Source organism: Trichoderma evansii, assembly GCF_050947405.1.
Source record: "Trichoderma evansii strain SZMC 28006 chromosome Unknown GGI43scaffold_24, whole genome shotgun sequence".
NCBI classification, from domain to species: Eukaryota; Fungi; Ascomycota; class Sordariomycetes; order Hypocreales; family Hypocreaceae; genus Trichoderma; species Trichoderma evansii.
In genome coordinates, this window is record NW_028145182.1 from 310,993 (window position 1) to 336,592 (window position 25,600).

A 25,600-nucleotide genomic window follows, 5' to 3' on the forward strand; every position below is an offset into this window, starting at 1 on the left:
TGAAGTGGGCCAACAGTGAGGGGAATCTAGCTTGTCGGCAAACTTGCTGAACATGCGCTTTGCTCGAAAATTCGACCGACGAAACTCGCCACAGGGCTTTCAAGACTATACCCTGATTGGTTATTTTCTGCTTTTCTTCGACGCTTCTATTTTCCTTGTAAACTACCAGGGTATTAACGCATATGAGCTTCTTATGTGCTCCATTATAAAGCGCTTGCTCGGAAGTTAGAACTAAGGAAACGATCTGCTCAATCAGCTGTCTATATGGCCTTCAACTGGTGACAGGGAAAACATGTTTTGAACCTGGATCAAGATACACGATTTTGGCCTACCGATTTGAGGTACTCGCCTCAACAAAGGCGCTAGGACAGACTCAGATTTAACCATAGGTACTTCTGATAAACATGCAGCTCAAAGGCCAAATCGCATATCACGGGATTGCATACGTGCAAGGAAAGGCTTCAGCTCCACTTGTCGCAAGTAACCTCGAATTGAGCTTTTGGGGAGGCATCGATCCGCAAACAAGCGAAGTGATAGATCGCCATCACCCGTTAAGTGGCAAATACATCCAAGATGCAATTCTCGCCATTCCCAGCGGTCGCGGGTCTTGCTCTGGAAGTGGGGTCTTATTGGAACTTATACTAAACGGCAAGGGCCCAAAAGGCCTGATATTCTCAAGAAAGGAAGATATTCTCACCCTTGGAGTTGTGATTGCGGAAGAGATCTTCAATAAGTCTATTCCGGTGGTGATTCTTGGGACGGATGAGTTTGAAGACCTACAGAGCGCTACTCATGTGTTCATAAATGGAAATACAGTCTTAAGGGAACAACTTGAAAGTGTACCAGAACATTCCGAATTGGTGGTTGAAAAGTCTCTGGATACAGGTTTGAGCCGCCATATTGAGTTGTCTGATGAAGACAATGAATTTCTGGAGGGCCTACATGGTCGAGCAGCTCAGGCTGCTATGCGTATTATCTTACGCATGGCTGCTATCAAAGGAGTCGATAAGCTAATACACATTACACAAGTTCACATAGATGGCTGTATTTACACAGGGCCTGGGTCTCTCAGCTTTGCAGAAAAATTACGTGACTGGGGAGGCAAGGTCTTGGTTCCCACTACTCTCAACTCCATATCCGTGGATCAAAAGCGCTGGCGCTCTCAAGGTGTTACATCTACATTTGGTGAGGCGGCAGAGAAGCTAGCCACAGCGTATACCGACATGGGTGGCCGCCCAACATTTACTTGTGCTCCTTATTTACTTCCGAGTGCACCGAAAAAAGGTGATCAAGTAGCTTGGGCTGAATCGAATGCTGTTGTGTACGCCAATAGTGTCCTCGGTGCAAGGACTATGAAATATCCGGATTTCCTCGATATATGTATTGCTTTAACTGGGCGTGCTCCGCATGGAGGACTGCACTTGAAACACAATAGACTTGCATCAATTTGTGTGAAACTGCCTGCTCTTCGGAAAGAGGACATTGATGACTCTTTGTATCATTTGCTGGGATACCACATTGGTGGTCTGGCAGGGAGTCGTATACCTGTTATCATAGGTTTGGATATGATGCACCCATCAACAGACGACCTTAAGGCATTCGGAGCTGCATTTGCCACCGTGGCAAGCGCTCCAATGTTTCACATCGTTGGTATAACTCCAGAAGCCGCCACGTTGCAAGATGTCATAGGCGAGAGACATAGCATAGAGTCTATTGGTCTTGACTTGAGGCAGCTTGAGACATGCTGGAGAACACTCAACAGTGCAGAAGCTAATTTACCCGTTGACCTCGTCTCTCTTGGAAACCCGCATTTCTCCATTACTGAAATGAGAAAGCTCGCAGATATTTGTCGAAATCGGATAAAAAATGAACGGGTTTCTATCATAGTGACTTGTGGAAGAGCAACCCATGGACTGGCAAGTCAAGCAGGCCTTATCGAAGAACTAGAACGGTTTGGAGTTCAGTTTATTACCGACACATGTTGGTGCATGATTGATGAGCCCGTTATTCCGACATCTGCAAAAACCATCATGACGAACTCTGCTAAATATGCTCATTACGGGCCAGGCCTTACGGGAAAGAAATTTTATTTTGGCAGTTTAGTGGAATGCATTGATGCTGCTTGTTCTGGTTTTATCAACGGATATGTTCCTGATTTTATCAAATAGATTATCATAGCGGCTTATAGAGGTCTTAGACGTTGAGACAACAAGTTATCTTCTCTTCCAAACTGCCAGGTTGAAAGTTTTAGGTTTGACGATTTAACCTGATGTTCGGAACGCATAAAAGTATAACTTAAGTGATGGAAAATGAAATTTTAAAATTGCCATAATATTAAATGAATGCTTCCGTGAAGTCTATGCACTTAATGAGAGCTATTTGTTCCTCTTGCATACCACTCAATGTTACATTGCTCTATTCCCATCCCTTTATTCACACTACCACCTGCTGCTTCAAATTTGTCTGAGTTGCTGAATAGTACCAAGGCCTTTTTTGACGTATCCTCTTTGCAATCGCTAAATAGTGCCTTGTCTTCTCCTTCGGTAGTTGTGTGTGTCTTCAATACATTTGCCAAGAGTTGTTTGTTGTCGGCAGAAGAAGCCTTTAATATCTGAGCGTAGTGGCTGCTAAAAGCGGACGATTGTAAGCCATCCACCCCATAATGCTCAACAGAGGGTGGTTCACGCATTAACGGCATCAATGCTCCAAAGAAAGGACCTGCTGCTGGGCCCGTAATAAAAGCAACGTGCGACTCCATATCTTTCCAAATAACCAGTGAAAGTACAGTAGCACCGCCTTCTGTCTGTTGTGGGTCTTGGCCATTCTCTGAAGTGATTACGCCGGCCATGGTTGCAATCATGCCAGGTTGGGCCATGACGATAGGGTGCATTTGTTTGTTGTATACATCTTTGTATTGGTCGACTGAAACACTGATGCGCGTCTGTACGAGTACCGCAACCACCTTGTTGTTTGTATTCATTTTTGAGAGTGCTCAAGATATTTTTGAAATAGTTTGATAAGTTCTAGTTGTTCCAGTTGTTACGTATTTATATTTCTCTTTTCTCTTTTTCAAGTTTCTGAAACATTCCTCGTCTCTCTTATATATCCGACTTGGTGGATACTAGTCAGATTTAAAAACCAAGTCTTCAGTTAAAAGACAAACTAATGCCACAGTCTCTAGTTCGACCGAGTAGTCCGAAGAGCTCAACTCGGTTTAATTCTTGTGGTTAAACTTAAATCTTATGTCTGTAGCGTTTTACACTTTGTCTTCTCAAGAGCTCTACTGGTACCTATATTGGTATTGTCTCACATAATTTCACGCCGTTGCCCCACTAGATTCACAGTAATAGCTCTCAGCGGGGAAACTATATGACACTTGGATTAACTCGAGTCATTATTGACTTCAATCATAACGAAAGCCAAAAAAAAGATTCATATATAACTCAAAAGCGGTCAATGACAAAGAAATGAGGTTGCAGACCCTCTCTCTTGTCGCTCTATTGGTGTTCCATAGGTATATATAAACGAACACCTATCCCGCATGCTGTGTAGACCACCTACCTAACAGCCTGCATGTCCTCGACGCCTTTCAAAGATGTGGAGACGCAAACATACGATGGCCATAAAAATGAACAAATCGGAAGCCGAAGCGATCAAAGGAAGCGACCAACTCTCATTGGGCCAAGGCGAGAAATGGTCAGTCATGCCCGCCAATTCACTACCTAGGTACGATCAGATGAGAGCTTGCGCAGACGTACGTCAATTTGAAAATATTGGCACTACACGCCCGCCCCGTTAAGAGCTCTCTCTTCAGCTTCTGAAATATGTATGTAGATACCATCTATCCATCTACGTGATATAAGTGGACCGCAGAGATCAAGCGCGTGTGCCATGGAGGACAAAAATGATGGCATCGCCACAATTGGTTAAATCGCCTCCCGTCTCATCGCGACACAGGCCATTTCAAGTTTCAAGGGCCGTAGCGCTGTGTCTTGGCGGCTGCTACCCCGCAAGCCCCCTTGCAGATTGCCCTGCAGATTGGAACTTTTGGCGTTGCTACGGCGAGTCTGATAGGTTCGGATTGGTCCCTCCAGCGCTCATTGCTGCAAAAAGCAGTTCGGGGCAGAGCAGCCGCTCTTAGCAGCTGGTGGCTTATGTTCTTATCTCGGCATCCACATCCGTAATATAGACGGGAAAGCTATTACTGTACTCCGAAATACCTATTGTTTCGAATGTAGCTACAAAACAAGGCAAATCCCTACTTCTCTTCTTCATCCTCCCTCGCTTGAACCTTCTCGCGTGACGACATTGTTTATTTCGTCTGTCGCGATGCGAGGCCTCACGATGGACGAAAAAGCCGGCCTTCCTCCACCAGCGTCCGGAGCGGCGCCTTTTCGCGGTCGGCGAGCTGGTTTGCGCCGATCCCGCGTCTTGAAGTTCTTCGCTGCAACCGCTTTGACTTTGTTGGTGGCAGGGCAATGGAGACAGGTCTGGCGAGAGGATACGAAAGCTCCTCTGCTGTCGCTGGAGAAGCTCAACGACGACTTGCAGACTTGCCAAAAGCTCCGGCACAAGCCCCAGGACCCGATAGGACTTGGACGAGAGAAGAATGCTAGATGGATCGAAGGCAGCAAGCCCACCCTTATCAAGAACGCTCTCATTTGGATTGGCGAGCCTGTTGAGGGCACGAGCGAAGCTGATGCCAGAGCGGGCAAAGGCTGGGAATGGATCCAAGGCGATGTGTTGCTGGAGCATGGCCTCATTAAACGAGTTGAATCTCACATTTCGTCCCGCTCACTGCCAGAAGATACCCAAATTTTCGATGCTGCGGGACGTCAACTGACCACAGGCATCATCGACATGCACAGCCATGCTGGCGTCGACTCTCTGCCGAACCTTCAGGGTAACGATGACACCAACGAGCTCTCCGATAACACTACCCCATGGGCACGATCCATTGATGCTATCAACACATTGGATCACCAAATTGAAGTCATCAAGTCAGGCGGAGTCACTACCTCCCTCATCCTTCCTGGTTCCGGTAATAACATGGGTGGCGAGGCTTACACTATCAAGCACGCCGTTGGCCCCAGAAGCGGCCGCAAAGAAATCAGCGCGGAAGACATGCTCGCAGACCCGGACCGCAACTGGCGATTTATGAAGATGGCATGCGGAGAGAATGCCAAGAGGGTCCATGGAGGCATCAGACGCACAAGGCCATACAGCCGCATGGGCGAAAGCTTCGACTTTAGACATGCTTTTGAGCAAACCAGAGCTTTGATCCAGCGCCAAGATGACTGGTGCAACAAGGCCGATGCCATTGGCGTGGAAAATATGGACGAGTATTTGCCACAAGAGCTGTTCTGGGAGTCTCTTGCTGCAGCCCTTCGCGGCCAGGTCCATATCAACACTCACTGTTACACTATCACGGATCTGGAGGCAATGGTGGATCATACCAACGAATTCAAGTTCCCAATTCGGGCTTTCCATCACGCTCATCAAACGTATCTAGTACCTGAAGTGGGTTCTTTCAATTATCCAACCATAGTTGTGGCTAATCTAACCCTTGTCATTTCTTTAGATCCTCAAGCGTACATATGGAGGCCGACCACCCGCGTCAGCCCTATTCGCTGATAGCATGTTTTACAAGGCTGAATCCTACATAGGGTCCGAGTACGCTGGGAAATATCTCTACGATGCCAACCTCACGACTGTATATGTCAGTGACAACCCTGTTCTCAACGCTCAACACGTCCTTTTTGAAGCCGCAAAGGGCTATCACTACGGCCTGCCTTACCACGCGGCTTTGTCTGCCGTTACCAGTTACCCTGCAGATCTGCTCGGTTTTGGGAAACGGCTAGGCAAAGTTAAGCCAGGTTTTGACGCCGATATTGTGGTTTGGGATAGCGACCCCTTGAGCGTTGGAGCTGCTCCCGTCCAAGTTTGGATCGACGGCACCGCACAGTTCGAGGACCCGGTTGAGCTCTCAAAGCCTAAAACAAGCCCTATTGTGCCTGATACCGGGCTATCTTATATCATCGAAGAGCCAACCGAGATGCAAGACGTTCTTTTCTATGGCATTAAAAAGGTTCTCTTGTCTGATGATGAAATATTCGAATCTGATGGCAAGCCTGTGACTGTCTTTATCTCCAAGGGCAAGATCGCTTGCATTGGTCCCTGCAGTCCTGAGTTTGAGGCAGCTGCCCAAAAGGTGAAGCGGCGAATCATACTAAAGAATGGTTATCTCACCAACTCTTTCACTGGGGTAGGTCGCACTATTGGATTGAATGACATCGACGCTGAGGAAGCGACCGACAATGGGGTGAATCCAACCATCTTCACTCGTGCTATCGATGGACTTCGACTGGATAGCAAGAAGCTACATGTTGCCGCTAAATATGGCGTTACCAAGGGCATCTCTGCTCCAAAACTAGTAAGTGGCAGCTCGCATCACGGAACCAGCGTTGGCTTCCTCACTGCGGCAAAGACGGTCGCTGAGAAAGGTGCCGTATTTGATTCTGATGTCGCCGTTCACTACACGCTTGACCTTAGCGCTCGCCTTACTGGTAGTTACTCTGAGATATTTGGCCGGTTGCGAACAAAGCTCCTTGCGGCTGCTTCCAAGGATAAGCCAGCTGAAGACCCTTTCTCAGAAGAGGCCTATCTGCAAAAAGTAATTGCTGGAAAGAAGGTCCTGGCTCTTACTATCGATAACGCGGATGGCATTGCTTCCGCGTTAAGGATTAAGTCAGAAGTCGAAGAGGTGACCAAGTCTAAGATAAAACTTGCCATCCTCAGCGGCGCAGAGTCTCATCTCGTCGCAGAAGAGCTAGCCGCTGCAGAGGTTGGCGTCATCCTGCTTCCACTTCAGGTGCACCCAAATAACTGGGACCAACGCCGTACGCTTCCCGGCGCGCCACTAACAAACGGTACGACCATCGACTACCTGCTTGATGCCGGTGTCAAGGTCGCCATTGGTCTATTTGAAGACTGGTATGTGCGCGACTTGGGATTTGAAGCCGGGAAAGCGTACCACAATGGCAACGGACGGCTGGGTGAGAAAGCTGCCCTGGATCTTGTAAGTGTAAACGCACACAAGATCCTTGGAGCCAAGCTGCCAGAGGATCAAGCAAAGGGCCACTTCATTGTTAGCGAGGGAAGCCCATTGGATATTGGATCTCGCATCAAAGCTGTTGGCAGTGGCAGAGACAAGGTAGCAGTCTTTGTCAACGGCTCCAATGGGCCGTCTTTGTTGGAAAAGCTGGGAGAAAATCGCCCTGCCCAACGTGAAGCGGCTGATGAGCAATTGTAGTCGATGTATTGATGCTTAGCAAGCAAGTTTTGAATATATGTTAATTTTCATGGTTTCTGTACCTTTTGCTCCTTGCAGGTTTCAAAAGGCCCTAACTAGTTCCATTTCAGCCTCCCTCTTCGTTCCCTAGTTTTAAGTCGCCATCTTCAAGATAGTGCATTCTAGCCTCTTTTCTCGCCACCAAATTAAGCGCGCACTACGGCATCTAAGTGGGAGCCGCCCTAAACAGCTCCCACTGGCGCCCAGACCCTTATTTTCCACGCGGAGTCTGGCGGCTTCAGGCGGCTTTGCTCTCAATGATTGGCCACTTGAAATACAACGTTGTTAATAAGCACAGCCCAGTCGTCATCGTGGAAATCCTTTTTGCGTGCGAAAGGTTATTCCTGCCTGCTGACAACTCATATGAAGAGATGATTAAAGAGGGGCTAATCCCATTGTGGCAATTAGAGTACGAAATCCACTGAGATTGCGAGCGCCAATTTCGTAATTCCGACTTACCAGTGAGACGGGTCTGGAGGCCGGCAGAGTTGCCCAATCCTCTCTCTTCGGTTAGTAAGAAAAGATAAAAGAGGCAGCCTTTCCAGACGTTATCAGATTGAACTTTGTGTAGATCCTTAGGACTTTTGATGAGATTGATGTTGAAACGACTTTTCGCCTTGATTGCAAGGTTGGCTATCTTGGTCACACTGTTTCGCTACGCTTCAACATACTTTTTCAGCAAGAAAGCTGCAATGACGGTGGCTCCTGTAGTTGCGCTTTCTCATGGCGGAGGTGAGATTTTTACCACCCATTCACTACTTACTCATCCATCATCTTCTACCTTTTCTTAGCAGCTACGCTAAGTTGTCAATTACACATAACTAACAATGAGACGCTTTAGGTCCTCTCCCCATCCTTGGCGATCCTTCCCACAAGGAGGTCACCAGCTCTATGAAAAACCGAGTGCCCAAAATTCTTAAGCTCGGCACTCCTGAGCAGCCTCGTGCCATTGTCCTCGTCACAGCTCATTGGTCAACAGAAAAGCCAGTCATTTCATCCGGGGCGTCTCATGAGCTTTATTTTGACTACTACAACTTCCCTGCGGAGGCCTACGCACTAAAGTACCCTGCCCCTGGCCACCCAGAGGTTGCGCAGGAGGTAAAAGCTGCGCTGGAAGCAGAGGGTCTCAAATCGGAGCTGGATAGCAAGAGAGGATGGGACCACGGTGTGTTTATCCCAATGCTGCTGGTGAATCCAGCGGCCAATGTGCCGATTGTGCAGCTTTCCGTGCTGGAGTCAGAGGATCCGACTGAGCACTTGAAAATGGGAGCTGCGCTGGCAAAGCTCCGTCAGAACAACATTGCCGTCGTAGGTTCAGGTTTCGCCTCCGTCCACAACTTCCAGGTCTATCATGAGCTACGTAATGGAGGGCCTACAAGGGCTAAGCAGTGGGCAGAGAGGATTGGCCAATGGAACGGCGCATTGGCACAGGCTGTCGGAGCGGAGAGCAAAGAGGAGAGATGGAAGAAGGTGGCAGGCTGGAGAGAGCTCCCGCATGCGAATGAGATGCATCCGCCGATGAGAGGAGAGCATTTCATGCCGTTGATTGTGTGTGCTGGTGCAGCGTTGGAGGGAGAGAAGGCGGGAGTCTATCAGGATAAGTATCTGGGAGCGGGTATTTCGACTTTTTACTGGGGGGCTGAGACGGTTGCATGAGATGGCGCTGGATTTTGAGGCTTGATCTCTATTCATGATGCTTTAAGAAATAGTAGCTCTTGATTTGAGATTTGTAAAAAAAAATAAAATAAAGGAGAACTTCATGTTATGATTGATGCTCACAGTATGTCTTTGCTTGATTCAGATCTGAATGTGGCACATGTAAGTTCATGTTAGTGAAACAAATCATGATGTATCTCTTATCTATAGGATTTACATTTATGTTAACGCCTAGGTAAGACGTACTGTTGATTTTTATGAACTTTCAGAGAGAATTAAAAATGCTGTGAAATCCGAGAAATTGGTTAGTTGACCTTAGAGAGGACTAAAAATGCTGAGAATCCACCCCAGGAAAGTTGGATGTTTTTATAAGACCCTCGGGGTGGATTAAAAAATGTTGTGAAAATTGGCCGCCTCGCAATTTACAGGCACTTTGATTGTGCAACCGAATTGAGATATTGAAGTTGCCCGCCGCTCAATAATTCATTCATCCTTTGACCTTTATAGATTGAAGGTTCAGCGAAAGCATCGTTAATACGAATACGAGCGAGGCGAATGCGAGTTAGTCAGCGACGTCGCCGGCTTATTTTGCAAGACCATGCCAAGATTCTCTTGAAGATACTCCTCGCTGCGTGACTGAGGCGTAGATAGTGTCATAGGACCCTCATTTGTGTTGCTTTTCACTGGCTACTAAGCATAGCCAACAATATGCTTAACACCCAGGAATAAGCACTCCATTTTGCATCGCCTCGATCCCTTGGCTTGGCGATCTGGGAAAATATCGGCAAGGCCGTCTAAGCGAATCAGCCGCCTCGGCTTAGCGGCCCCGAATACACACAAATGACTTTGGCCCGCGGAGCCCGAAAGTCGCGGAACCCGAGGACGGGGGTCGTCCGATACGACGGATACGGGAGGTGAAGGATTGAATCAGGTAGAGTCGACGGAGGATGCTTAACAATGATAAAGCAGACGTGGAATGAGAGATCTCGGGTAGTTTAACCGGCAACTCTCCTTATGGGGCTAGATGTTAATAAGAGCATTCCTACGGTATCATCCAGGCTGTTGAAAGAGGCTAGTCGTTCTGCCTCGTAAGCCTGCATCTTGCCACGACAGCTTCAGCAGGTTGTTGGCTTTGGTGAGACAAGACCAACAGCCCGAAGATGGGCATCTCAGAAAAGGCCCGTGATGGGCCTGTGAATCAAGCCTCAGATGCTGTTGAACAGGTCGATAGCAGCATAGACGTGTCAATCGCAGATGAGACTTCAGCGAGCGAGACCAAGTCCAAGAGCCCGTATCTGGTAAGTGGGAAGCCTATCCATAATTTGTTTGTCTCCGATTTGAAGTAGCTGATTATATTTGCATTATCAAATATACAGAGAATCTTCACTTACACTGGACGGCGTGAACGAATTATTCTTGCCATCTCGATCGTGGCTGCAATTGCGTCTGGAGCTGGCATAGCTCTCCAGAATCTGATCTTTGGCAAGTTCGTCACAACCATCACCAATTATGTCAACGATCCATCAGCAAGCAGTGCAAAGTTTCGCCATGATGCTGCCCGATTATCGTAAGTTACTTTTTGCCGAATGATTTTTTTAGCTATCCAATTATTGAAATATTGACACTCACTCTTGAAAGACTTTATTTCGTCTATCTAGGCATTGGGAGGTTTTTCCTGGCATACGCATACAATGTGCTCCTGACCTATAACGCGTATCGAATCGTTCGAAATATTCGACATGCATATCTAAAGGCTGCCTTGAGCCAGGAAGTTGCCTATTATGACCTCGGCACCAGTGGATCAATTGCCACTCAAGCTACTTCAAATGGAAAGCTGATCCAGGGCGGTATTGCAGAGAAGCTTGGGCTTTCGTTCCAAGGAGTCTCGGCGTTTGTTACTGCCTTTATTGTTGCGTTTGTTACCCAATGGAAGCTGACGCTGATTTGTCTCTGCATCGCCCCGACCACGATGGCCGTGATGGCCTTTGTTGGTATCAGCGAAGCAGCAGTCGAGACCAAAATCTTCGATGTTCACGCTCTGGCCAATGGCTATGCAGAAGGAATAATTGGCAGCACTAGGACTGTGCATGCGTTCGAGATGCGATCTAGGCTTGTTAGCAAATTCAATGAGTACCTCGAGGAGGCTCACAAATACGGTCGCCAGCTTTCGCCTTGGTTTGCAGCTCTCTTCTCGGCCGAATATACAATCATGTACCTGGGCTTTGGGCTTGCTTTTTGGCAGGGTATTCATCTATATGCAAATGGCGAGATCAAATCGTCTGGCGAAATTTTCACAGTCTTATTCTCTGTTACAATCGCAACTATTAGTATTACGGCGCTAGCGCCGTATTCCATCGACTTTTCAAGAGCTGCTTCAGGAGCCGCACAGCTATTTGAGCTCATCGACCGAAAGTCTGATATTAATCCATTCGACGAATCGGGAGAGAAGCCCGCAGAGGTTGTCGGTCACCTTGAGTTGGAGAACGTTAGCTTCGCGTATCCTTCCCGACCGACTATAACTGTACTGGACGACTTTTCGTTAAATATTCCCGCTGGGAAAGTTACAGCCTTGGTGGTAATTAACCCCTTTATCCTTTTCTCGCTTTCACCATTCCATTACAATATTGACATTCACTGTATAGGGCCAAAGTGGTTCTGGAAAGAGCACTATCATCGGTCTCGTTGAACGATGGTATAACCCCGTGTCTGGAGCCATCAAGTTAGACGGCAAGCCAATTAACAAGCTTAATCTTAATTGGCTCCGGAAGAATGTTCGACTCGTTCAACAAGAGCCTGTACTGTTTCAAGGTTCAGCATTTGATAACATCGCTCACGGCCTTGTTGGCACAAAATGGGAACATGCTTCTAAAGAAGAGAAGATGGCTCAAGTTCAAGAAGCTGCCAAGATTGCTTTTGCTCATGATTTCATTTCAGAATTACCAGACGGATACGATACTGAGATTGGCCAGAGAGGTGGATTGTTATCAGGCGGTCAGAAGCAGCGTGTTGCTATCGCTCGCAGTATCGTTTCTCAACCCACAGTTCTGTTGCTCGATGAAGCGACCAGCGCCCTTGATCCGCATGCTGAGGGTATTGTCCAGCGCGCTCTAGACAGAGCGTCCGAGGGGCGCACAACAATTGTTATTGCCCACAAGCTAGCAACAATCCGCAAGGCAGACAATATTGTTGTCATGAAAAAGGGAAAAATTATCGAACAAGGCACACACGAAGATCTAATGAAGCAGGACGGGGCTTATGCTCAGCTGGTTCACGTTCAAGATTTATCTGTATCGAAAAACCAGTCTGATACCGAATCAGATGTACAAGATGACGAGGAAGCAAAAGATCCAGCTGATCTCGTTAAAAGCTTGACTCGATACGCCACTGCGGATCAAATACGCCTCGAGAAGCAGAAAGACAGGGACGATTTCGAAAAGTATAAGAAACAGGGACTACTGACGGTAATCTGGCGACTTGTGGTTGAACATCCAGAGTTAGGATGGGCATACTTCTTGACTGTTGCTTCCTGTCTTGCCGGTGGTGAGTAGATGATCCGGATTTGAATTAGAATGGTCAGACATCTAACTATTAACAGCGGCTGGTTATCCCGGCCAGGCCATTTTACTTTCCAGCACGGTTGATGTCTTCACATTATCTCCCTCGGAAATGACGAAAAAGGGCAACTTCTATGCTTCTATGTTTATTGTCCTGGCGGCCGGCAATTTGATCGTGTATGGTATAGCTGGATTCACGACTAATATAATCGCTCAGGTATGGCACCCATTTCCAGCAACATAGGTGTCCAATTCTAATCGCAGCAACAGACTCTATCGCACAAACTCCGTCGTCAAAGCTTAAATGATATGCTACGCCAAGATCTCCAATTCTTCGATCGTCCCGAAAATAATATTGGAGCGCTGGCCAGCCGTGTTGATGCCAACCCACAGGCCATCTTGGAGCTAATGGGCTTTAATGTTGCTCTAATCCTAGTAGCTGTATTCAACATTGCCGCATGCAGTATCTTGGCCATTGTATATAGTTGGAAACTGGGGCTTGTGGTTGTCTTCGCTGGGCTGCCCCCCATGGTTGGTTCTGGATGGTTCAAGATTCGATTGGACGTTAGGCTTGATCATCACATCTCGGCACGTCAGTCTAAAAGTGCGGCGATTGCTTCAGAAGCCGTCACTGCGATACGTACTGTGTCGTCTTTGGCTATCGAGGAATCAGTACTCAAAAGCTACACCAGTGAATTAGACGAAGCGATCACAGGATCGGTGAAGCCGATGTCAATTATGATGGTTTGCTTTGCTTTTACTCAGTGCATTGAATACTGGTTTATGGCTTTGGGCTTTTGGTAAGTGATTTGACTCATATAACGGGTGAGTTTGAGAACTGATGGTTACTTCTAGGTATGGATGTCGTTTGGTCTCCTTTGGGGAAACATCAATGAAAAGCTTTTACGTGGCGTTTTTGGCAGTCTTTTTTTCAGGTCAAGCGGCTTCTCAACTCTTTCAATTTTCAACCAGTATGTTCCCATCGCATACCCAAGACATGAATGAATTAAATTAACGTGCTTGTACAGGTATAACCAAAGGCAAAAATGCCGCTAATTATATCTTCTGGCTTCACGGACTACAGCCTACGATCCATGAAACACCAGAGAATAAGGATAAAGGTCCAGAATCCGGGGGCCCAATTTCCGTTGATAGCGTTCACTTCTCATATCCATTGCGACCCGAGGCCCCTGTATTGAGGGGGATCAACTTAGAGGTACGTATACGGCTGTCTAAATTTATCGTCGCCGTCGTCTCACAATGTTATAGATTCAAAAGGGCCAATTCTTTGCTTTGGTCGGTGCATCTGGCTGCGGCAAATCCACTATGATTGCTATGCTCGAGCGATTCTACGACCCTTCGACTGGGAAGATAAGCATTGCTGGTGATAAGTTAACGGATCTGAATCCACGTCTATATCGCCGGATAGTCTCTCTAGTGCAGCAGGAGCCTACTCTTTTCCAAGGTTCAATCCGCGAGAATATCGCACTTGGTATTGACGATCCAACCATGTCTTCCGCAACGACTGCAGAGGTAACTGTTTCCGATGATCAAATCGAAGCAGCATTACGCGCGGCCAATGCTTGGGATTTCGTATCTTCCTTGCCTGATGGATTCGCCACCGCTGCTGGACCAAACGGCACGCAGCTTTCTGGCGGCCAGCGTCAGCGTATTGCTATTGCTCGCTCTTTAATTCGCAACCCCAAAGTCCTACTCCTTGACGAAGCAACGAGTGCCTTGGATACAGAGAGTGAAAAAGTTGTTCAAAGCGCATTGGCCGAGGCAGCAAAAGAAGGTGATCGGATCACTATTGCTGTAGCGCATAGACTATCCACAATTAGAGACGCAGATATGATATGCGTCTTTTACGGGGGAAAGATTGTGGAGATGGGGAAGCATGCTGAATTGATAGCGCAAGGAGGGATGTATAGAAAGATGTGCGAAGCGCAAAACATAGAATGATGGAAATTTTCCTAGACATATACGATTCTACGGTATTTAATTGTTAATGGTACGTATAATACTTGGGCGATTGGTGGTTGTGGCTACATATATAAACGATGCTAGGTCCATGGGACTGGCACTTGATAGAGGAATGTCCCAGTAGTCGGAGGAATCTCTACTATAATACATACTATCACCACTTTATCATCAGCACTCTTGTCAATGGAGCGAAAGCATGTCGAAGGTTTAGCTTAGACAAATTATATCCAATTGCGCCCTAATGCAAGACAGCATAAAACTACATTCAATATGTAAAAGAAGGACTGACACGCCACAATCAGACGGTGATAGAGTATTTCGCCCCCGATGTCGTCTGGATAGGCCCTGTATACGTAGCCCCATTGACCTTGAAGCTCTGTCCACTAGCCACCCTGAGCGTCAATGATCCTCCACGTGTGGACGTCACGGTTGCACTCGTAAAGCTGCCACCCGACCAGTTAATGTCCACCTCGAAGCCGCCCCTAGCCATCAATCCCTGGGCATTGCCAGTGGGGAGGTTAGACCCAGGCAGAGCTGGCAGAAGATGAACTATGCCAGTCTGGCTGTGCAGCAACATCTCAGTCAAGCCGCTTGTGAAGCCAAAGTTACCGTCAATCTGGAAGGTAGATCCGTCGTTGGTGTTCCAGAGATTAGGTGTGGGGTATTCGGCGAACCAGGCGACGAGATGCTTCCACACATCAGCTCCGGAGAAGAGACGAGCGTATTGGTTCATCAGCCACGTGCGACTCCAGCCTGTGCTACCGGAACCGCCAGCGACGCGGTGATCGAGAAGAGCCTTGGCAGCTGCACTAAGAGTGGTATTGACGAGGGGTGAGAACTGGTTCGATGGATGAAGTCCGTATACAGGAGAAAGATGGCGGTGGCCGGGGTCAGTCTCGCCGTATTCATATCGCCACTCCAAGATCTGGCCATAGGATCCGATGTGGGGAGTTCGAATCTGCGGGATAAAGTTGGTGGCGGCTTGGACGTTGCTGTCACTGCTGGAGATGCCTAGAGCGGCGGCAGCTTCAATGACGCCCCTCATTACGTCTCTCATAAGCTGGTTGTCCATCTCAGGGGCCATATCCATAGGTTCCTGTTGGCCAGCGACATTGGCGTTGCTAGGCACGACATACGTATTCTCAGGAGAGAGAGAGGGACCAGTGACGCGATTCCCCTGCCAAGTGAATGTGTAGCACTGAAGAAACTTGGAGATGTCAAGGAGATAGGGGTAGGTTGCGCTTCGGAGGAGATTCAAGTCACCGCCGAAACGATACTGCTCAAGCATATGCTGCACCAACCATGTCGCGCCCATGGGCCACATGGTGCTTGAGGTGTAATTATCCGTCGGTGCTGGGTCGCCCCAAACATCCAAGTTGTGGTGGAAAACTGTACCGTTGCAGCCATAGAGATCCTGAGCCATCTGCTGGCCACGGGGCTGAGCAACTTTCATGAGATCAAAGAGTGGCAGCTGCGTCTCAATGAGATTAGTCTGACCGGCAGGCCAGAGATTCATCTCGGTATTGATGTTGATGGTGAATTTTCCACCCCAAGGTGCACTAGTCTCGTTATTCCAGACACCTTGCAAATTAGGAGGCATATCAATAGTGGCAGAAGTATTTCGAGAAGAGGCAACAAGCAAATGACGGCCATAGTTCCACACAAGGACCGCGAGTTGTGGATCATTGAAGCTGCTGCGGGCAGCCTTGACACGTTGATCTGTAGAAAGGCTGGCGAGGCCGTTGGGAGATGTGCCAAGGTTGATGTTGGCGCGACCCAGGAGAGCGCTGGCGTCGGCAATGGCTCCGTCATGGATTTTCTGGAAACCCTGAGATACAGCTGCGCTGAGTTTGCTGTTTACTTGAGCAGCAAGATCGCTGGGCGTGGGATAGCGATAGCTTGTCTCCACGTCGATGAATACGTCAATAGTGGTTGCGCCGCTGATAGTAAGGGTACCGCCAGATGCGCTGAAAGTAGCTATTGACGTTCTGGATTAGCATTGAAACACTTGATATCACTGTTGTGAGAGAAAATTTTACCTCCGCTGGCTACAAATTGAGCCTTGCCGGTAAATAGAATGGGGTTGTCTGCAGTAGCTTGGCCGCTGGACCCTTGCAAGGTCAAAGTATTGGCACCTCCGGATGTTGATGCCACATTGCTCAGAATGTTTGATATTCTCGAGAATGTAGCGCTGACGCTTAAAGCGCCGGCTTTACTGGCTGTAAATCTAGCTGCGATGACACTGGCCGGGGCACTCGCAACGTATTCACGACTGAATAACCAAGGTATTAGCATATGATACTTAACTTTTCTTCTTTTGAAGTACTTACGTATACGTGACTCCGTTATATGTATAAGACACGGTGGAGTTACCCTGTCGCGTGTCAAGCGATCGGATATAATTTGATATCCCACTCGATGAATGACCAAAGTTGAGATTCAGATTGCCAAAATAGCTAAACTGTCTCTCGCTTGAAATAGCAGGAGTCATTTGACTCAAGACGAGATTGCCAGCCGAAGTAAGGTTGTTAGCTATCAACATCTGGCGGACCGTTGGCAGAGCAGCAAGCCCATTTGCAGGGATGCGATTCTGCAGCGGGCCATCCCAAAGGGTATCTTCATTAATGGTGACAACTTCATTGGCACCTCCAAAGATGGCCGCGCCGAGGCGACTATTTCCAATGGGAAGAACACCGGTCTCCCAGTCTGTGGCGGGAGTGGTGTACCACAGATACCGGCTTCCGTCAAGAGCTGCAGAAGCATTTGTGGCCAGCAGCCCCACGAGGAGGGTTTGAAGGTTGAACTTGGCCATTTTTTTGTTTGGTGCCAGAGGCCTGCCTCTATTCCCAGGAACCTTTAGAAAAGCAGGAAGGTGAATGGTCTATATATACTATTCTATATCACGAATAGTAGCTGGCCGTTCTATCCGTGCTTTCCATTAGAGGTCATGATCGTCAATCCCTTGAGCTCTCCCGGCGGGAAAATTGTCAGTAACAGGGTTGCCATGTCAAGCTGCCCAATTGGTGCTACAGTGCTGCATAGCTGCATGCCAGAGATAGTCTCTCCAATGGAGAACCTCAAAAGACTGCGATGAATGACGTTTAAGTTCTAATCAGGGATGGTTTAGTTGGAGTTATAAAGCATTCTTTCTTCAATAACGGCCCTTTTTGGTGGGGTGCATAATGTAACGCTGCAAACATTCTCTCAAATTCTAACGAAAGCTGTAATAACTATTTCGGAGTTTGAAGCGAAAGCGACGGCAGAATCGTTGTAAAACAGACGAAGGCGAGAGGTTCGAATTATATTAATCATAAAGACTACCGACGGATAATTAATCGTCATGGTCTCTAGGCAGCTATTATGTAGAACTTCATCAGTTGAGGTGGGCGAGGTCCGTTGATTACCGCCCTTCCCCGGATTTTCCCCGCAATACGACATGGTGGCTATCCATTATTTGTGCGCTTCTCGTTCAGACTCTTGCCAGGAAGCCAGAGAAGGTAAAAACTTTGGTCACTCATACAGAGAGGCTTTTATCCGTCACATTAGGCATATGCCGAAAATGCACGATGATTGGATGGAAGCGCTGCTGGTGCCTTACTTTTGCCGCTATAATCCCAAGGGTCGGCAGTTTACTCATCCTATCCGTCGGCACAGTAGCAAGATCGTGGGCTAAGACGTAAAGGTGGTTCGACGAGCCCTCTCATGGGAATACGCATCGCTTTTTTTCGTTTCTTGAGAGCTAAAAAATAGTGTAGTAGGAAGGATATTTAGGTATACAGTGGCGAACGAATGGATTCAGAAGCACTAATAACCCGGCGGTTATAGACGCTTAGGGTGACAATTTCAGACAACTAAAATGGGAATATGAGAGTCATTTATATGAAGGCCTTTCCAACGAGGAAAATAGAGATGGGTTCATTTCTCTCTTACAGCGAAGTACAAAGTTATATGGCTATGACCGATCTTTTGATGATCTCATGTAGGTTATTTTAGAAATCGTATAGAGTTGCTCTTCTACCTCAAAGTTATAAGCTTAGTAACGTGATTAATGCTTATTACATAGGTATACTGCGTAGATTATGTAGATTTCGACATATGAAAACAGGAAGTATTGTAAACTTGTAGATGATCATATAATATTAGCCAACAAGCATAGTAGAGCAGACCAAGATACATATAGAGTCATACTATCTCATATTTCTAGAGATACATAGACTTCAGTAAGTTTTTTCTTTCTTGCTATTGTTGGGCCATTCCTCCTCTCAGTAGCTTCTTGCTGCTCTCGCATTATAGCTCAGACTGCAAACCTCAAAATGGGTGTCGAGGGTTTTCTTGGTTAATTTAGCATCAAGGCGACAGCTATTTATGGGCTTGTAGCTGGCCACTTAAATTGATGGTTGGCGTTGAAGTATGTAGGGAGTGCCGCGGCAGCACGCGGCCTCATGAATACGGTCTTTTCAGCCCCGCAACCCACCGAAAACAGGCATCTTCAATTGGATACAGAATACAGGCATTAGTATTCCTCCCTGTTTGAGTCTGACAGGCAAATCCCATCACATGGGTGCGGGGTATTCAGCTGGTAGGCGCGTTCTTGTGCTAATCACATAAACGCAACTATACTCACTCATTCATCAACTCAGTGACGATACAACGAAGATAAATGGTAAAAGGCATTGCAGAAAAATATCTGGGTAAAATCACTTGCAGCCGATAAGCTGATGGGGAATATGTTAACTTTATCGTTAATTATAAGACCGAGGATAGAATGGAACTGCCTGAAGATTCCATGTTATGGGCTTTCACCATTCTTATCCTAATAGTAACGATTTCTATCTCATTGGTTGTGCAACAATCTCGAAACGGTGACATAGCCGAGACCGCGAAGAAAAATGTCCAAACACCCAAGGCACAACATTCCAAAGCTTTGGCCTATAGACTACGGGGTGTACCGTCTAATCTTGAACAACGTGATTTGAAGGAGCTTGTCAAGAGAGTTCTGGTGCTTGAGGACGATATTACAATTGACGTCAACTCTCTCGCGGCCGACCCATCTCGCCATGGAGAGAAAATTGCGACATTAGAGTTCTCTAAAACTCCAGGAAGTTTATCTAAACAAGCGGATAATGCCGAATGGAAATTTTCGATTCATGACAACAAATTGAATGACCGAAAGATCACTCTCCTCTTTGATACCCATTTCAGAGGGCTGACCCCATTACACTCAAGGAGCGACGCCGAGTGCACCATTGAGTGAGTGTGAGCACCATTTCTGCATAAAGTCACTAGTTGATCGATTTAGTCTAATAGCAGTATCTGGACTTGGGAGCCACGCCTTCGGGTCGTTCAAGGAGAGGAAGGGGTCGCATATGTGGTTGCGTGATTCACTTGCGCACGACAATCCAAACATGAGGATCCTAATATATGGCTACGATACTCAAATGTATTGTAGTACATCTTTCGCCAATCTAGACGATCTAGCCAACGAGTTCCAGGAGAGGATCAAGAGTATAAGGAATTATCCACGGCTCAGGAGGTCCGAAATCCCGACTACAAGCCCTGAAAGACCACTCATCTTTATTGGACACAGCTTGGGCGGCATCATCATCAAAGCAGTATGTTTCCTGATCCTCTTTGATAGAATCCTGTAGATTGACATAATTATATGCACTGATTCGAATGAACGATGGCGATGATTCGGATAAGGCAAACTTCAAATCAGTGTGCGGAATGCTCTTCTTTGGCGTGCCAAATCAAGGCATGCCAATCAGTCAATGGATCCCCATAGGCGAGGGCCAGCCAAATCGATTCTTCATCGAACAACTATGCGCTTCATCGGATATTTTGAGAGTTTTCAGAACCGATTTTCGCAAAATGTTTACTTTCCGTGATTCAAAAATTTATTCCTTCTACGAAACGAAGGAATCACCAACCGCTCAAAGACGAGTAAGTCGGATATACTATTTTAAGAAAGCTATCGCTAAGAGCATATATAGAGTGACGGCAAGTGGGAATTGACGGGACCATGTATCAAACTGGTGGATACTGCTTCCGCAACTCACGGACGATCTTGGGAAGAAGGTGGCAGCTACATAAAGCCCATTCACCGGACTCACTCAGATCTGGTCAAATTCTCTCAGATTGACGATGACTATACGACAGTTTCCAATTGCCTTCTCGAATTTTCAGACACCGCGTGTGATACAACCATGAAAAGATTCCTATGTACGTCCTAAGGCTCCTGTGTATTGCTTATGTTCCTAGATAAGGAAGCGGATATGTCTGGCACACAATTTCTCGGAGTGATGAGAACTTTGTCAACATATTCAAGCGATGATGATTCAAGCCATTCTGGACGTCGCGGTCCACTGGCCCTGAAAGCTGGTAGTAGAAATTTGAGGCTGATATCTTAAAGCGGCACAGGAGATACTTCAGTTATCTATAGACTCTGTTTCTGTGGATCGGTTCTTCCAGTTACTACCAATAATTGATCAAGAGCACCTTAAATCCACAATACCGCTCCTGGATCGTGACCGGCCAGAGTATAGCTGGGTCTTCAAAAATCTGGACTTTCAACATTGGGAAACTGCCGGCCGTTCCCAGATCCTTTGGTTATATGGACCTCCCGAATGCAACTTACATCATGTCTCATCATACGTTGCGAACGAAACCTTTCTGACGGCGCAACGTACTGTTCTGTACTTTTTCTGTTCATCTATAGCTAATGGCGAATTGGCTATCTCACATTTCATTCTCACACTACTCTTCCAATTTGCCCGCCATTCACCGAAGGATAGGCAAAAATCAATTGTCGGAAATTTTCTCCGAACTCTTGTTAAGGCGGGTACTCTCAAAAAGGAAAAGCTTTATACAGAGTCAGACCTTTTCAAAGACTCTTCAGGAATATGGGTAAATGTTATCTTCGATACTCCATCCGATACACTTTGGTCCGCTTTAATGGCAACTCTGGCTGATGAGCCCGAGAGGGAGCTGTGGATCATCGTTGATGGTTTAGAAAAAGTCCAAGATGAGAAAGGCGAATTCATCAAGGGCATTCGTGCATTCGTCTATCTTTTACAACAGCGAACCTTAAATTTGAAGGTTTTGCTTACAAGTCGACCTCAAGCTGATATTAAGGAAGCCCTTGATGGTCTACTGTATATTGAACATGACAAAGAGAGAAGAGGTAATGCTTAAGCGCCCCACATTACACTACAAATCAAACTAACAATAATAAATAAAGAGTGCCGAGCTAGTCTTTACTTCGAGAACTCACGTTACGGCAAGATCTCGAAAGAGCACGAAGGTTCTTTGGAGTGGATTTGGACGCATGATCAGTACAAAGAATGGTCAAAGCCAGATGCCTCTCGATTCCTATATCTCCAAGGAAAACCTGGCAGCGGAAAAAGCACCCTTACCAGATACTTTAGAGAGAATCTCTCTGAACGCGATCCAGATGCAAAGTCTGCGATGGTGGCCAAATTTTTTTATAGCGACAGAGATGGCGAGCTCCAAAGGAGTCATTACAATATGCTTCGATGCATTCTCTACGAAATTCTAGGCCAGCATGAGGCACTTTTTTATCGCTATTTCCAATCTGAGTATCGGGATCAAAAGCTATTGCAAGAGCAGAGTAGTAGTGGTCCTGTAGAATGGGGTTATGAGTCGTTGAAGAGAACTTTTTCCTCAATATCAGATTTCTCGCCGGCGAAACGACTGTATATAATCATTGATGCAGTGGACGAGTCTGATGATGACGATAGGCGTGAGATTTTGAATCTAATGTTCAATCTATGCTCAAAGTCGAAAGATTGCATGATAAAGATATTCCTTGCAAGCCGGCCGATAGGAATTCTTCAAAAAAACAACGCTCGCGAATTCTTCGGAAGCAAATTTCTCAGCATAAAGTTGCAAGACCAGACAAAACCCGATATTGCTAGGTTCGCTAATTCCTTTCTAAAGGATCTTGAATTCTCTAGTTTCCTCAAACAAGCAACGAAATATATTGTCGAAAATGCCCAGGGTGTATTTCTATGGGTACAGCTAGTAAAAAAGGAATTGTTAGCCTATGATGAAGCTGGACGTTGCGCTGAGAAAGATATTTTCGAGTTCCTAAAGAGCCTTCCAACAGAGTTGGAAGAATTCTACCAACGCATGCTCAATAAAATGGGGCGAAACAGGGCAGATATCAGGGATGGGATAAAGATGTTTCAGCTCGTTCTCTTCGCACGTCGTCCTCTTGCAGTTACCGAACTTCTCCATGCTCTTGCTATTCCAGGTGAAAGTGGCGCAGAATTTACGATATCCAATGATTCTTTTCGAAATAGTATTCCACCTGAGCGACGTATCACTCATTGTGGTGGCAACTTCTTAGAGATCAGACGAAGTTTTGGCACTATCACTTACGAGGACTCTACAACAGAGCGCGATAGTGTCCAAGTTATGCATCAAACAGTTCGCGATTTTTTCCTCCGCTCTAATGGTCTTGTTGCAACTTCCGATTTTAGGATGAGCGGGAGAGAGGCGCACATTTGCATATCTATAACCTGCATCCGATATCTCATACTCTGCGCGTCAAATATAGCGGAGAGGTTCCCAAATTTGAAATCTTGGACTTCGCAACACTTCAAAGATTGTGCCCAATATCTTCACGAAATGCCGTTTCTGAACTATACTCTTCAATACCTCAACCATCACATAAATAGCTGCCACAACGATGCATACGTTTTAGATATCACCTCTAAGTTTATTGATGAGTTAACAATCAGTCCGGCTGCTTATTTACTACAAGATTGGGTTCCAAGTTGCTTCGACAACACACCCTTTATTATTAAACTGGACGACACAATATTGGACATCCAGAGCAGAATTTTACTTGCTGCAGTAAGGGACGGATACCTAATAGCAGCTAAGATATGTTTGGCTGTTGGAGCTGGGCTCAACATGATAGAGAAGAAAGCAATGACACCGCTACACCACGCGGCAGATAATGGGCATGAAGCAATGGCAAGCCTGTTGCTTACCTACGGCGCTGACCCAGAACGCAAAGACGACGACGGTTGGACACCTCTATCGTGGGCTGCAACAAACGGGCATAAGGCAGTGGTGAAGCTGCTGCTTGAGCGCGGCGCTGACCCAGAGTCTAAAGAGTACACTCATGGCCAGACACCGCTATCTTGGGCCGCATCGAACGGTCATGAGGGAGTGGTGAGGGTGCTGCTTGAGAGCGGTGCTAATCTAGAGCCCAGGGACAAATTCGGTCAGACACCACTATCGTGGGCCGCGGAGAACGGGCATGAGACAGTAGTGAAAGTGCTGCTTGATAAGGGTGCAGACCCAGAGTCTATAGAGTATGGGTATGGCGGTAGGACACCGTTATCATGGGCCGCAGCGAACGGGCATGAGGGAGTGGTGAGAGTGCTGCTTGATAAAGGCGCTGACTCAAACTCTATGAACGACTTTGGTCAGTCACCGCTACATCACGCGGCAGAGAATGGGCATGAGGCAGTTGTGAGGCTGATGCTTGAGAGCGGCTCTAATTTAGAATCTAAGGAGTACGAATACGGCGGTAGGACACCGCTTTCATGGGCCGCAGAGAATGGACATGAGGCAGTGGTGAGACTATTACTTAGTAAAGGCGCTTACTTAGAGTCTAAAGAGCACGAGTACGGTGGTAGAACACCGCTAGCGTGGGCTGAAGAGAACGGGCATGAGGCAGTGATGAAGCTGCTGCTTGAGAATAGCACTGACATAGAGTCTGAGGATGAGTACAATGGCAGTACATCTTTATCGTGGGTTCTTAGATGATCTAGAGCTGGCTGTATTATATTGACAATATGGGGGGCTTGGTTTTAGATTCATTAATTACCAAGGAATATATTAAAAATAAATAGTCAAAGTGGAAATATTGAAGGTATCCTAACAAAGGTTATTCAAGCACGAAGATTTTTTTGAGACATTTTTCTTCATTCCTCTTTCCAGGTAATTCCCATTTTAGGTAACAGCAACTTCTAGCTACTCTTGAATATTAGCTCATATAATTGATATCCGTAGACTGTAAGCCACTTAGTGGATCTCGGAGTGTTCCGTGATCCACCCGGAGAAACAACTTCAAAAACTTGATCGATTTGATCGTCCGTAAGATCCGTTGAACTTAACGCAAAAGGTATTACAGCTCACATTTATGACCGGGAATGATTTAACAAAATCATGAGATACCGTGAGCGGGAGAGAATTTACGTTTAATTGAGTTTAAGATCTCTTCTAAGCTTACACAAAAGAAAAATAATTGAGAGATGTTTTCTCAGGTTACTCTACTTGCTTTAAATTCACCGGCCTTTTACCTCATTTATGAATCGCCGACGGAGGAATAGGATCAGCCTCATTCTAGATGAATCCTTGAGTGATCCCTTTCGTAACTTAGCACTGGAACAAGAAAGGGGAGAGAGATCACCCGAATCCGCGGGTTAAGCCTCAAATCCCCAAAATAGTTCGGCCCTTTAGCATTGTGGCAAAGACGCGTACTGATTTCGGACAATTGATATTTTTAAGTGCTTTGATGGCTTTCTGGGCTTGAAAGCTCGGCCCTTTTGACTGAAAAGTTAACATTCCTGGAGAGCATATCCGTGAGACATCGCCACCTCACAGTCAAAATGCTTCAAACTCAATGCCCTAGCCTCGGAACTCGTCAGGCCGTGCTGGAGGAGCACAATGCAACTCCGCCTCCACAAAGCGGCAGGCAGATGGCGCCCACTAGAATCGGCCAATCATCTCCACAGCCCGTCTCACCGAAGCAGAAGAGGATCCGGCAACTTATGGGGCCTAGACTCCGGCCGATCGACCGACAAAGGCCAGCTCAGGTCATCCCCCTTGCGCTGCGCTATTGCGTCCATCAATGCCTTTCTTACACCGCATTTTGGCAACTGAATCACACGATCGGCTTGGCATTATAGGGCTGAGGAATTTTCGGGCTTCTATGACAGCGAGAAACTAAATTCAATCGGTTTCTATCGTCTCATTGGTGCTAGCGGGAGCCGGCTAATGTTGCTTTTTTTAGGCT

The 25,600-nt window shown here is 46.7% G+C and overlaps 9 protein-coding genes across 9 annotated transcripts; 7 read left to right on the forward strand and 2 right to left on the reverse strand.

Annotated features, from left to right (window-relative positions):
- The first annotated feature begins 101 nt into the window (after window positions 1-101).
- GGI43DRAFT_209467 (uncharacterized protein) lies at window positions 102-2,327 on the forward strand. The gene has a single exon (XM_083200175.1). The coding sequence runs from the start codon at window positions 405-407 to the stop codon at window positions 2,166-2,168; it is 1,764 nt and encodes a 587-aa protein (XP_083056884.1). The 5' UTR covers window positions 102-404; the 3' UTR covers window positions 2,169-2,327.
- A 23-nt stretch (window positions 2,328-2,350) lies between these two features.
- Window positions 2,351-3,082, reverse strand: GGI43DRAFT_415043 (antibiotic biosynthesis monooxygenase family protein). The gene has a single exon (XM_083207110.1). It carries the CDS (start codon window positions 2,978-2,980, stop codon window positions 2,366-2,368), a length of 615 nt encoding a protein of 204 aa, XP_083056885.1. The 5' UTR covers window positions 2,981-3,082; the 3' UTR covers window positions 2,351-2,365.
- A 1,033-nt stretch (window positions 3,083-4,115) lies between these two features.
- On the forward strand, window positions 4,116-7,716 carry GGI43DRAFT_415044 (uncharacterized protein). The gene is made up of 2 exons (XM_083207111.1): window positions 4,116-5,520; window positions 5,582-7,716. Exons 1-2 carry the CDS (start codon window positions 4,330-4,332, stop codon window positions 7,310-7,312), a joined length of 2,922 nt encoding a protein of 973 aa, XP_083056886.1. The 5' UTR covers window positions 4,116-4,329; the 3' UTR covers window positions 7,313-7,716.
- A 327-nt stretch (window positions 7,717-8,043) lies between these two features.
- On the forward strand, window positions 8,044-9,007 carry GGI43DRAFT_387342 (Extradiol ring-cleavage dioxygenase, class III enzyme, subunit B; the record flags this gene model as incomplete). The annotated part of the gene is made up of 2 exons (XM_083203919.1): window positions 8,044-8,083; window positions 8,193-9,007. 2 exons carry the CDS (start codon window positions 8,044-8,046, stop codon window positions 9,005-9,007), a joined length of 855 nt encoding a protein of 284 aa, XP_083056887.1.
- Window positions 9,008-9,714: 707 nt separating this feature from the next.
- Window positions 9,715-14,737, forward strand: GGI43DRAFT_209474 (P-loop containing nucleoside triphosphate hydrolase protein). Its single transcript, XM_083200176.1, has 9 exons — window positions 9,715-10,305; window positions 10,384-10,574; window positions 10,646-11,582; window positions 11,650-12,547; window positions 12,603-12,778; window positions 12,832-13,361; window positions 13,417-13,532; window positions 13,590-13,777; window positions 13,831-14,737. The coding sequence occupies exons 1-9, from the start codon at window positions 10,168-10,170 to the stop codon at window positions 14,521-14,523; spliced, it is 3,867 nt and encodes a 1,288-aa protein (XP_083056888.1). The 5' UTR covers window positions 9,715-10,167; the 3' UTR covers window positions 14,524-14,737.
- Window position 14,738: 1 nt separating this feature from the next.
- On the reverse strand, window positions 14,739-17,552 carry GGI43DRAFT_209484 (glycoside hydrolase family 95 protein). Its single transcript, XM_083200177.1, has 3 exons — window positions 16,875-17,552; window positions 16,584-16,816; window positions 14,739-16,521 (listed from the first exon to the last, which is right to left on the reverse strand). The coding sequence occupies exons 1-3, from the start codon at window positions 17,354-17,356 to the stop codon at window positions 14,843-14,845; spliced, it is 2,394 nt and encodes a 797-aa protein (XP_083056889.1). The 5' UTR covers window positions 17,357-17,552; the 3' UTR covers window positions 14,739-14,842.
- Window positions 17,553-19,061: 1,509 nt separating this feature from the next.
- On the forward strand, window positions 19,062-20,659 carry GGI43DRAFT_209602 (uncharacterized protein). Its single transcript, XM_083200180.1, has 4 exons — window positions 19,062-19,235; window positions 19,298-19,794; window positions 19,844-20,487; window positions 20,538-20,659. Exons 2-3 carry the CDS (start codon window positions 19,310-19,312, stop codon window positions 20,190-20,192), a joined length of 834 nt encoding a protein of 277 aa, XP_083056890.1. The 5' UTR covers window positions 19,062-19,235; window positions 19,298-19,309; the 3' UTR covers window positions 20,193-20,487; window positions 20,538-20,659.
- On the forward strand, window positions 20,183-21,138 carry GGI43DRAFT_209571 (uncharacterized protein). The gene is made up of 2 exons (XM_083200178.1): window positions 20,183-20,487; window positions 20,538-21,138. The coding sequence occupies exons 1-2, from the start codon at window positions 20,221-20,223 to the stop codon at window positions 20,775-20,777; spliced, it is 507 nt and encodes a 168-aa protein (XP_083056891.1). The 5' UTR covers window positions 20,183-20,220; the 3' UTR covers window positions 20,778-21,138.
- A 213-nt stretch (window positions 21,139-21,351) lies between these two features.
- GGI43DRAFT_209576 (ankyrin repeat domain-containing protein) lies at window positions 21,352-24,486 on the forward strand. The gene is made up of 4 exons (XM_083200179.1): window positions 21,352-21,450; window positions 21,557-21,727; window positions 21,785-23,541; window positions 24,046-24,486. The coding sequence occupies exons 1-4, from the start codon at window positions 21,447-21,449 to the stop codon at window positions 24,346-24,348; spliced, it is 2,235 nt and encodes a 744-aa protein (XP_083056892.1). The 5' UTR covers window positions 21,352-21,446; the 3' UTR covers window positions 24,349-24,486.
- Window positions 24,487-25,600: the final 1,114 nt, after the last annotated feature.